The 12111-nt window shown below is 43.7% G+C and overlaps 1 protein-coding gene across 2 annotated transcripts in view; it reads right to left on the reverse strand.

The window, feature by feature from the left end:
- Positions 1–1719: 1719 nt before the first annotated feature.
- Positions 1720–12111, reverse strand: part of kif13ba (kinesin family member 13Ba) — a 35518-nt gene continuing 25126 nt past the window's right edge. Inside the window, exons 24-39 of one of the 2 annotated variants that reach the window (XM_023953661.2) lie at positions 11903–12060; positions 11691–11823; positions 11445–11600; positions 11262–11361; positions 11011–11137; positions 10871–10926; positions 10663–10787; positions 10316–10591; positions 10082–10234; positions 9929–10006; positions 9794–9844; positions 8177–8330; positions 7427–7524; positions 7279–7338; positions 5715–6303; positions 1720–5627 (exon numbers count right to left, since the gene is read on the reverse strand). In XM_023953661.2, the coding sequence (XP_023809429.1) occupies positions 5434–5627; positions 5715–6303; positions 7279–7338; positions 7427–7524; positions 8177–8330; positions 9794–9844; positions 9929–10006; positions 10082–10234; positions 10316–10591; positions 10663–10787; positions 10871–10926; positions 11011–11137; positions 11262–11361; positions 11445–11600; positions 11691–11823; positions 11903–12060 (2508 nt within the window). In that variant the 3' untranslated portion in view covers positions 1720–5433. Of the gene's footprint in view, positions 5628–5714; positions 6304–7278; positions 7339–7426; positions 7558–8176; positions 8331–9793; positions 9845–9928; positions 10007–10081; positions 10235–10315; positions 10592–10662; positions 10788–10870; positions 10927–11010; positions 11138–11261; positions 11362–11444; positions 11601–11690; positions 11824–11902; positions 12061–12111 lie in introns of both variants that reach the window. The other variant, XM_023953659.2, reaches the window with a different exon arrangement.

The following is a 12111-nucleotide window of genomic DNA, read 5'->3' on the forward strand; positions in this document are numbered from 1 at the left end:
TGGCAATAAGCTCTTCAGTAAATCTCTGTAAAAAATGGAAAATGTCAAACTTCAGCTGGATGTATGTTCTATCAGTTCAATTTGTTTTGTCTTTTTATATTTCAAGATTTAGTGCCTTTTTTGGACAGTAGACTGTTGTGTAATCGCTATGTAGAGAATCTACATATGCCTTGTTACTTTTTCATCTGTTGGATAAACCTTAATTTGTTATTTTTAAGGTGTGTTTTTATTGATATTCTATTTACAAGGGAATAAAACTGATCTAATGTTTCTTTGTCATTTATTAAAAAAAAAAACTTATCGTATGCCTCCTCATGTACAGCAATAAAATTATGTTTGCACTTTGGTAGAAACAGCAGAATAACTGTTTTTTCTTGGTCAAAAAAAATGCAGCTTACAAGTTAAACAGCGTATCTACCGTCTTAGTGCACAAAAATAATACATCTCTACATAGAAAATACACGACCAAGCTTTCTAAAACAAAAAAAGTCTAAGAAAATATTTAAAATGGTCAAAGATTAAAGTGCAGCACATTTAATCAGGGTAAATTATTTAAATTGGGACTCACGCTTATAGTCAAGACACACTTCAACATTAAGCTACATGTTTTATTAACCAGTAACCCTTGTGGTATCCCCATAGGGGGTCAAGGTGACCCTTGAAGAAAGAAGTTCAGTGCACTGTCTTGTGGGGTCTAGATGACCCAACTCCCAAAGTGCCTAGGATAGCACAAGGGAAAACAAAAACACGTCAGAATTGACAAAACTGAGAACGCTAACGAGCTCATTGCACATAAACAGTACAGCTCTAATATTCGGCCACCAAAACAACAATAAGACGAACATTAATTGAATAAAAGCAAATATGTGCAAATCTAGTGGTTTAACAACAACTGAAATGTTTTGACCAGGCGAGTTCAATTTTAAAGGATAAACTAACTAAATTCTAGCCGGCAACCATTGAAAGCCGGAAGAGGTCGTCAAGTGACCCGGATGTTAAAGCCCCCCCCCTCGCAGTTAGCGGAAATGGCGTTTTAGCATAACGTGTAACAAAACGAATAATTTATTTTAATCCCCTCCTCTAAGAAAACTTTGTATTATAAATATTATTATTATCATTATTTTGTAATCCCCTTTTATATATTTTAAGATAACTTATTTTTCTATCAGCATATTCTATTTTGGATATATTTCTGATTATTTTATTATTATTATTTTTTTCTTCTTGAAATGATTCAATAAGTTTGGATTGATGACATTGACTATCACTGCTGATGCTCTTTCTGAGTCTTTGATGCTGGATTTTGTATGCTTATGCTTTGTTCAATAAAGTTGTAAAAAAAAAAAGAAAAAAAAAGAGACCATTCAATTGGCTGAAAGCAAAAAAAAATAAAAATAAAAAAAATAAAAATAATTTATTTTAAAGATTTTTAATTAATTTATAGTGCCATAGATGAATTTTAAAAATATAAAAAACGCTGATATTTGTCGCTTGAAATAAACATGCCTGAACGCGGCTCAGGTAATGCTCATTTGTGGGGAAAACACGACAAATCCTGGTGTTAAATAAAATATTTATCTAAAACGGCTAGAACCGATCAACTGTGTCGATAACTATTTACAACACTTTTGAAAGCATGAAACTAAAAAATAATTCCGATCAAGTTTAGACTATTGTAAACCTTTTGGAATAATTTGATAAAATAAATAAAGGCAACAATCACTCTATAACTGATTTATTTTTTCTTCACCAGATTACTGTTCAGATTTAAAAATGAAAACAACTGTCATAGTACAACTGTATTCTTTGGATTACAGCATGGAATTACATAAAAACAATTAAATTAATCAGAATCAAACTTGTGCTCAGTTTTCTTTTTTTATATATATATATATATGTCTTAATATGATCATATTTACACACACAGGACCATTTACTCACACATTCCTCATTCAGACAAAGCTCCTCACAGCAGCAGACTCAAACATTAGTTACACTGATAATAATACTGTTGAACAGGCCAAGGCCACGCTGAAACACATCTGAAGAAAGAAGGTATAGAAAAGTGTCTTTTTCCTTCGCTACATACGTGTGAAGTTAAAAACTAGAAGGGCTTGTTTTTTTCTTCTTTTTTTGCAGCAGTAACGGCAGGACTAAATGTCCTGACTTGATGAGCACCAAACCCTTTCAACAGCTCTGTTAAACATGGCTACCTGGTACCTCAAGAATTACCAAAAAACGTTTAAAATGCAGAGCCGGATCTGGAATCTTCAGCGATCAGCTGGGTATTGCTTTCTTTTGAGTCGTTTCTTTTCTTTTTTTTAATAGTTGATAACACAGTGAAGCAGGGAAAGGTACATCTATACCTGCGTGGTAAAAAAAAGGTGTTTGAACTGCCAGATAACTGATTAGAAGGGGGGAAAAGTCACCTCCAAATGCAAAAAATGTAGTAAAAACCTGGAAGATCTGATTGAGCAAGGGCAGTGCTCAGAAGATTTTTTTGTACACGAGTTATGTTTAGTTTTTGTACATAAAATTCCCTGTGAGGAAGCTTAAGCCTCAGTTAAGGATCTGTTCCCGCTGAAGAGGCAGTGAAGAACCGGACAGATCAAATAGCAGGCTTTCCTCGGGTGCCACGTTCGTTCGTCTCATCTCCTTTTCTTTCGTTTCTCCATTCTGGAACCGGACCAGTTCCAGGCTGGAGGTGGAGGCCACATCAAAGCAAACAGAAGTGACACAAAGATATGGAGAGAAGCAGGCGCACTTAAAACCAAAAACAGGGAAAAAACAATGTGAGGGGCTAAAAAAATGAATGTTGCTCTAATGGCTGATGCAGCCCTAAGTAATGCAAACTGTGAAATTCAATCCAGCCTGATAACGTGTAGCGTTGCCGTGGAAACAGCCAACCAGCATCACTGTTTCCTGTCAGAGATGAGCGCTTTTCTGTGATTAATCTGAGCTGCTGGAGGTGGAAAGTATGACTGAAAACGCACACAAATAAACACTGATATTGTCTTTTCTTGTGGAACATGTAAGGCGAGTTGACTTGAGTCCCCGCCCCCTGTGTGGCAGACGTACGTCTGCCACACAGGGGGCGGGGACTCAAGTCACTCACCTGTGCGACAGACGTGTTTTGAGGCACAACACTAGTCTAGAAACTAGTCTGAGGTGATCACAGACTTCCACAAAACCAGCTTCTGAGCACATTTCCTGTTCTAGGTCCACTCAACATTCACACACACACACACATGTATTTACAAGCTACACACACACACAACACACCTTATTGCCGTCCTTCATCACAACCTAAACTGAACCACAGAAACAACCAATCAGAACCTTCTGAGCTGCTTTTCTTCAGGCAGCCTCCACCGTTGTGCTGCACTTCCTTAAAGGCCAAATAATAAATATGCAAATAAACTCCGCTTTGACGACATCGTTGTCGCATCTTAATGCAAATCCATTCCTTAAAAGAAAAAAAAACCTTCCTTACTCTCCTTTAAAATCAACAAAGGAGTGATTTCCTATCTAAACCACGGTTTTAACCTTTTTCAAGTGCCTCAATATTTATCCCAAAAATATTGCCCACTGAACCCGGAGCACCGCCGCAACCTCAGCCCCCACTAAACATGAAACTTAGCATAGACTGAGATGGATAATCAGATAAATGATTTACAGGTACAAAAATTAACAATGCTAATAGCAGCAGCTTCCATGTCATGATCTGTGCAACATTTAATTAAAAAAAAAATTGATTTCCATGCAATAAAGGCATGTGTACAAGTATTTCTACATAAATACTACTGTTCCTCCTCCCCTCGTATTACGAAGGCGCATGATCAAATAAAGGAAAGCACATGGTGTTCATATGGGTGTCATTACTTAGAATTCCACACCAATCACCAGAGAACTCTGGGGTCGTGAAAACTGTCACGACAGTGACAACATGAAGAGAACCGTTGACTAGAAACCTAAAAAACAACAACAAACGCTTTAATCTCCCAATTATTTTTAGCTTTAAAACCAAATCTGAAATCCAGTAAAACCGACTACAGCTGAGCTTTAAGCCAACTGCTCCCCGCTGCCCCACTAGTGACAAAACGGCGAGGGAAGGCGAGCAGCTGGATCCCCGTCAGGGCGGGGTGTCTTTGTCTGCATCTTCTCTGACCTGGACGGTGTTTCCACAGGCTGCTGTAGTGACGGGACGTGGATTTGAGCTCATGAGCGCGACAGAGCCGATGCGTGCTTTAGAACACGTGTGTAGTAAGCATGTCAGTGGAAAACATTACAGCCTCTCAGGAATGTTTTAATAAAATAAAAGCAATGAAACCGCATCCCAGCTTTTCTTCACCGTTTGTCAGGAATGTTTTAGATACTCGAACCTTCAAGTTCATCTTTTGCTGTTTCAGCCTTTAGTTTAAAAAAAAAAATAAAATAAAAAAATAGGTTGCTGTGTCAAAGTAAAAACTATTTTCCTAAGTTAACTCTTTCTACACTTTCCTCTTTCTGTCACCTCCTTGCCTTAATACTGCTGAGCGCCCCCTGATGTCAGACAGAGGTCACTGCAGCCCCGTTCTGTTCACTTGCACAAGCTTTTTATCCCACGTCTCCAGTGCAAAATCTACTTTTAAAGCCTCTCGGTTTGAGCTTTCTGCCACTTGCAGCATCTCCAAACGTGGACTTTACTCTTCCTGCACACCAGCGCCAACACACAACTTCATCTGTGCACACGGGACAAAAAAAAAGCTGTACATTATCTACTCTCACACACACACACAGGCACTCACACCCCGCCTCACCTTTCTCTCATCTACAGTCCCTGAGATCTCCTCACACTCAACACAAACACCGTCAAAAACACACAAACACAAAGCAGACCACGGCGAAGGCACATTCTGGGAGCATCCATCTGCAAAGGACCAGGAGTCCAAGAGGAAGGGTCCAGCCTGCATCGGTTCAGAGGAGAGACACCTGCAGTAGGGAACTCTGGGAGTTGAAGTCTCAAGACTACATAGATGAACTCTGCAGGGATGGAACGACACCACTAGTGGGATCTATTTCCTCGAAGAGAGGAAGGGTTCTGTCGTTAGCTCAGAACACTGAATGTGGAGCATGTTAGCTCGAAGATCTTCTTTGACAGAAGCTCGGATCCACATTTTAGACCTTCCCTCTGAACATCCTCCTGACGGACTCCTCCTACCTCTTCCTACAGGAATAGCAGTCCTTCCTAGAACTTTTGCAAACTCTGGGGAGGCTTTTAAAGAAACATCAGCATTTTTTTTCCATTAGAATGCTTCATCTAGATCTTCTGTTTTGGTGTTGTTTCTGGAGTTGCCAGCTCTGGGTTGCCAGGCACCCGATGGGTAAAGAAGTGTGAGCCTCGGAGGAGAGGACAACAGGAGTTCCCTCCTGCTAAGTTCCCGTTTTGCTGTTTCAGCTGCTCCAAGACTTGCGGTTCTCCCCTCTGCGAACGGTGATGGCTTCTCCTCGCAGGATGGGGACGTGGACAGAAGGAGGAATCTGGCTGTTCCGATCTCGGCTGGACAGTCGGTCGGGTCGGACAAGCACCCCATAGCCCGCTTTGCAGTGGAAATAGCGATGACCCCCCACGGATCCGTCGTTTTTGCCTGAGGAGAGGAAACAGGACAGGCGAGTCTAAACACGAGCTCTTCAGGGTTTAACAATGACAAGGTGGGAGTGACCTGCACACTTACCCACAGGGGTGTTCAGCTCCACCCCGACCCAGACTCCTTCAGCAAAGTGTGTGGTTCCGATGTAGCGCACCGCTCCTGCTTTGTTGCTCCCTACTGTGACATGACACCCTTCAACCAACCACTCGGGCAGAGAGTCGTCATGAGCTCGCTCTTCGTCTTCCACACAGATCTCCAGCTTTTCAACGGCTTCACTTCCTCCTCCTGCGTTCTGCAGCCTCTGCTGCGAGCAGAGCTCTGCTCTGACATTGTTGTGATTGGCTGAGCTGTAGGGAGTAGGCGGGGGGACGGCTGCCTCCTTGGTGCCGCACTGAGAAGGAGAGGTCACAACATCGATCCGATCAGCACCCTGCTGCTGCTGCTGAGGGGTTGTGGGGGATGTAGTCTCGGCAGCCAGGAGAGAGGAAGACGAGGAGGAGGGCTGAAGAACATCAGACAGGGTAACTGTGGAGACGCTAGTGGAGAAATAGCCGCTTGACGACTGGCTGAGGGGGCTGAGGGGGGTGGTGTCATGCGGGTCATGCACAGGAAGAGGAGGGACTTCTGGCAACTCTGTCCTTCTGTCTTTGGCAGATGGCCGTAGAGCGGCGGCCTACAGGGAGAGCGAGGGTTACCGCCGGATACCGCAGGAACGGGGGGGGGGGGCAGGCCAGAGCATGCAGAGAGGCAGAAGAAGACAGTAATCATCCAGTAAAAAGCTGCTGCTGCTGCAATATTTTACCACAACATTTTTATTTAATCCATGAGAAAATGTACAGATTTTTTTATATCATCTTAGAAAACTGACCGGTGTTTAACTGAACCACAACTAATTTGTAAATTTAAAAAAAGCTGCATGACGAAGAACAATTCTGAGCCACGGTCTCCACCTCGTTTGTTTAGATCAGGGGGCCCAAAATCCGGGCCTCGAGGGCCGGTGTCCTGCTGGTTTTCCAGACACCCTGCCTTATTTGCTGCTGATTACCTGGATCAGGTGTGTTTAGCCAATAAGGAGCTTCAATGGCAGGTTGGTTGGAAAACATGTAGGACTGGATTTGGGGACCCCTGGTTTGGATTGTTCAATCAGTTGTTAATCATTTTTATTTGAAAATATATATATATTTAAGAAAAAACTAGAAATTTGACTAATATGAACTGAAATGTTCCTTGGCTACATCGCGGTCTCACCGTTTTGTGGATTCGTCAGTTCAAATTTCCATGCTTTTTTTCTTCTTTTCTTTAAACAGCGCACTGGTTCTGCATCCTGATTAGCTGTTGACCTTGTCAATCAATCACCTCTGTGCGTCGTCTCGATCAGATCGATCAGATCTCTGTGTTCATTCTATAACAATGGGTGTATTTGAACTTTGAGAGTTTAAACAAGAGAAAAAAATGTGAAAAAGTTTGCATCTGTCTGAAAAACATGTATAACGTGTGTAATGAGGGGTTTTGGAGCCTTAAAACATCTAGAGTAAAAACTATAGATGACTACTTCATGGATTTCACCGACTGCGGTCAAAAATAAACGAGGGAACGCTACGTTATGCATCAGTAAACAAAGGTCAGCAGATAAAGAAATGACCTTTACCGTCTCAGGTTTAACTCTGCTGTCGTCCCCTCCTGTTGGCGACATGATTCGAGGCACATGCTGTGAAGAAACGATCACACATTTGTTTCATTTCAGGATCACCTGCAAAAGTGCGATGCGGCGAGTTTGTTGCTGCGTCTGTGCTGACCTGCTGGCCATGCGGCGAAGGCCTCAACTCTTTTTTGTCGTCACGAGCCGGAAACAGAGATTTGAGCAGTTTGGGCATTTGAGGAACCAGCGCCTTAACTGAAAGATAAGAGGCAGCAAGCCCTAAACGACCTGGGGGAGGGCGGGAGGGAGGTGAAACCAGAGAGGAAGAACAAAAGAGGAAGTAGGAGAGGAAGAAAGCAAGGGGAAAAAAAAGAGGAGTTCCAGGAGGTGAAGGAGGTGTAAAGGTTTGAGACAGAAAGTTGTAAGCAAGCTTAGAAAATGGTAAAAATCACAAAACAGTGAAAGGCTGATACAAACAGAGCTACACAGAAATGGTTAATTACACTATAATGATTCCTAAAAACACTTAAATTCATTGTTATTCTGTTCATCACTGGAAAAAAAAGGAGTGAATTTCTGTTGCAGTGAAGAGAAGAGAAGGCCTGACGGAAATACTGACCACGCAGTATCAAACAGAGATGAGAAAATGGAAAAATGAAATAGATTTGAAAAATGATGCTGGGAGCGATGCAGGCTAGACGACATTGATGTGTGAAAGAAAATACACAAAAATCGATAATTTTTGGAAACAATGATGGAAAAAAAAAGGTAGAATTGATGGGAAAAGTTGTTTGTAATATCAATGAGCTCCAATGAGAATAAAAAAAAGACAATGCAGAGAAAAGATGAGTTGGTGAAAGAAAGATCCCGATGAGTGGAACAGATGTAAAGAGGAAGAAAGGTTTACCTGGTTCTGGTTCTTGTTGTGGTTGGGGGTTTGAGCTAAAGGGGTTGGGGGGCGAAGAGGAGATGGAACAGGTGGATGGGGAAGAGGCCGGGCGGGGGAGAGTGCGGTGAAACTGGGAGGGCATGAAGATGTCCTGCTGACTCTCCCATCGAACCTGAGAGGAAGACGCAGACGAGTCCGGTAAGTGACAAAACAAAAATGACGTTTATTCTGAGGGAGGTGAAGACCTATTGATACTGGATTCTCATGTCTGACTGTCAGTTTTTTGTGTGTTTTATTTTACGACTGCTTCAAATGCAGCCAACGAATACGGCCTTCTTTTTCCAGATTTCAAGGTTCTGGTGTATCCTTCTATGCTGCACATATCCCAAGATGCATTGCGGCCGAACACAGAGATTTTCTGACAACAATGGCGGCATGAGAAACGGGACCCGTAGTTGGAGATATTTACACCTTTTTATGATTACACCTCCAAGATTAAAAGGTGGATCAAGTAAGCCAGGAACATTTTTAAGCTCCTCTCTGTTGGGGGCTCACGGTTGCTAGGCGACAGGACACTTGCTGACGTAACGGCTGGAGTAATCCGAAGGCTAGACTCGACCGAATTCACAGGCGTTAACATCCAGCCTGCCCGCCAACGCCGCCCGGGAAGGCCGCGGCCATTGAAGGATCCAGCCCTGGGATTTGGACACACCCTTGTTTTCATATGAGGTGTTCCTCAGAGATCCCTTCTGGAAACCTTCATTATTTTTATTTTAAAATCTGCAGGTCAAAATTCTATTCAAACAATTATTCACCCGTCTGTTTAGAAAAGTTACACTGTTTCCACAGCAGGTTGCAGTCCCCTCCCGGCTTATTTACTTACTTAATAGACTGTGAGAAAATCCATAAAATACAGCTCATTTTCCAGTAACAGAAGCATAAAGGTTAATGAAGCTTACTGTGTCTAATTTAATTGAAGCGGCCAACCCAGTGACCTAGTCGTAGAGTGTCTGCCCTAAGACTGGAAGATTCCATCGAGTTATACCAAAGATACAAATGAGACGCAGAGCCTCCCTGCTTGACACGCTGCATGAAAGGGTTGGACTGGGGGGGTTAAACTGCCAAATCTTTCCTGAGCGCGGCTGAGTCTGCAGCTCAACGCTCCCCCAGGAGATGGTTCAAATATGGAGAAACAAATGTCCCCCCCTCCCAGATGTGTGACAGCTAATGGGACTTCAACTTTGAACATGGAAAAACCCAAGTCTGATTTTTGTAATTATACATCAGGAAAGAAATGAAAACATTTCCCCTTTCACAATTATTTCAGTTAAATCCAGACTGCATTTAGAAATGAGTTTATATCGGGACAAAACTAGAGGAAGGGAAACTGGACAGTCAAAGTTCAATGAACGTTTTTGTCCGTTTTCGTCCAAATCTAATGGTGGGGAATTCCATAGGAAGCAGTTATTCATACTATTTGTTTTTTCTACAGATAACAAAAAAACTAAAATATTTCATATGAGAAACACTGCACAGATTTTTAACAATTAAGTCATGACGATAAACGATGCAAGTGTGCAAACAAAGAGAATTATTACTTTAAGCCTTCAATTTGAAAGTGTGTGTGCGGTTCACCTTATCATCAAGCAGGCAGGTTGTGGACAGGTCCTGTCTGCTTCCAGACAGCTAAGAGACAGAAAGCATCAAATGAAAATATTTTCTGTAATTCAGCGGAACGGGATTTCTATAATGTGTTTATCTGTGCTTTACCCTGTGAACTGAAGGGGAGCTCAGACTCCGTCTGCTGCTCTTCCCTCTGCCAGACAGCTGTTCTTTCACCGCCACTTCCTGAAAGCCCAACACACCCTTTTGATGACTGAATCATTTCCCTGCTTCCCGATGAGACGTGGACGCATACTCCACCTGTCTGAGTCTATCCAGAGTCAGAATGTTCTCCAGACTCATGACGCTGCGGAGGTATTTCTCAATGGCGGCCTCGTCGTCACCTGACTGGCTGTTGTGTGCACTTGCAGCGAGGTGGGCGAGCATCTCCCTGTCCTCTGACCCAGAAGCCTCCTGCAGAGATACAGCAGCATCAGCACTTCACAGTCTGCAGGGGGGGGGGGCAAATACAGATATTTCTTTTCAGAGCTTTACCCCAGGAATGTTGGAGACCACCTCGAAGGTGACCCCGCAGCCAGGAATGGTGCTGCGGGTCGACATCCTTCGGAGGAAATTGTGGGCGAAGCCCTGGCGGCCCGGGTTGACATTCACGCAGATCCTCTTTCTGAGCACCAGCTGCATGTCGGCGGGATGGCTGAGCTGAACCACCACTCTGACTATCAGGTAGACGCGCTGATCCGGCCACACTCCCCCCCGACTGAGCTGGGGACACTCGTGGACGGTGGAGTCCCAGGAGGCTTCGGCTTTCACCTGAGTTCCACAGAGAGCTCCGGTTGTGATGCGGAGAGTTGCAGGAGAAGCTCCGGCAGGCGGACCTTTACCTCGCCATCGTAGTGTTTTACTATCTGCAGGTCGAAGAAGTCGTCTTCATCCTCTCCGCTCAGAGTGGCATCCCAACCTCCAGCTTCAGGAACCTCAAACTGTTCTTGGGAGCTGAGGTCATCAGCTGAAGATGAAGAAAAAAAGAAATTTAAGAGTAAAAAAGCACGCCTGGGTGTGTTTCACCTCTTCTAAAAACCAACTGCTTACGTTTAAGGTCAAGGAAGAGGACAGGGGTGTGATTCTCCATACCAGGAAGAGGAATCCTGTAAATGGACACACCATTTCTCTTTAGCCTCTCCTTTATCTTTATGTGGCATTCAAAAAAATGCTTTTTTTTATCATTGTACCATTCGGCTGGAGCTCCTGGAATGCCGCTGCCAGCAGAGGGCACCATGACAGAATTTCTCTCCTCCGTGAGGGTCAAGCGCCACTCTAACAGCTGAGCTTCCCTCTCCATGTCATCCTCTGTCTTTTCTGGAAAACAAAAGCATCTCATTTTAAACCCATCACCTTATTTTGAAAGTACCTCCAAACCATTCACCCATTTTTCTTTTTCAGGAGAGGAAAAGGGGTAAATATAGGCATTTGAATGCGTTACCTGCTTTGCTAACCAGACTCTGCAGATGCTGGTCGAGGTATTCTTGTCTCTTGGTGAGGGCGGCTAACCACTGCCGCCTTAAACGCTCCAGATCTCTCTCCTATTTCATAAAAACCACTCCACGAATGACTGAAAAACTCCAAGAAATGAGTAAACAAGAAAGTTGTCTGAAGGAGGCGGTACCTGGTAACTGTCCATCTCGTCTCCCTCTTGGATTGCATTGATGTTTTGGATCTCTACACAGCCCACTGATACGGACAGCACGATCTCTGAGATCAAAGGCATGGTGCCGGAGTCCTGAACGGAGCGAACATCCACCTGAATGCGCCTCGACTGGCCCTTAAGGAGGAACAGGAAGAGGGAGGTGTTATAACAATAAATCCTTCATTAAAAATGATCTTCTCCGCTGCCAACAGGTTCATCGTCTACCTGCCGCAGCTGAAAAATTCCTCCGGTCCGAACATCTCTGGCAGGGACCACCTCCACTGGGACAAACTCTCCGTTTTCATTAATCTCCAGAATTTGAACCCACAATTCAAGGCGGCGTGTGACCTCACTCCACCTTCAAAAAGCACAGATAACTCTCACATCAAAGCAGCTTCCAGAGCACGGGTCAAAGATGAATGATGGCGCCCGTTTACCTGTCTCGCAGAGTTCGCGTCTTGGCCTGGATGATGCTGAGGTCCCACAAGGCCGGATTTCTCCCTGCATCCGTCTGTCTGTGTCCATAAACCTCGATGGCAACGGCTCCTTCTGTGAGGTACTCAATAAAATCTTCTGATACAGACACTGCCAGCTCCTGCGGAAGCCCAGAGAGATGGGTGTCATACGAGTTCTCACATAAACACAG

The sequence above is a fragment of the Oryzias latipes genome, chromosome 3 (genome assembly GCF_053564925.1).
Source record: "Oryzias latipes strain Hd-rR chromosome 3, Olatipes_Hd-rR_3.1".
Classification (NCBI taxonomy): Eukaryota; Metazoa; Chordata; class Actinopteri; order Beloniformes; family Adrianichthyidae; genus Oryzias; species Oryzias latipes.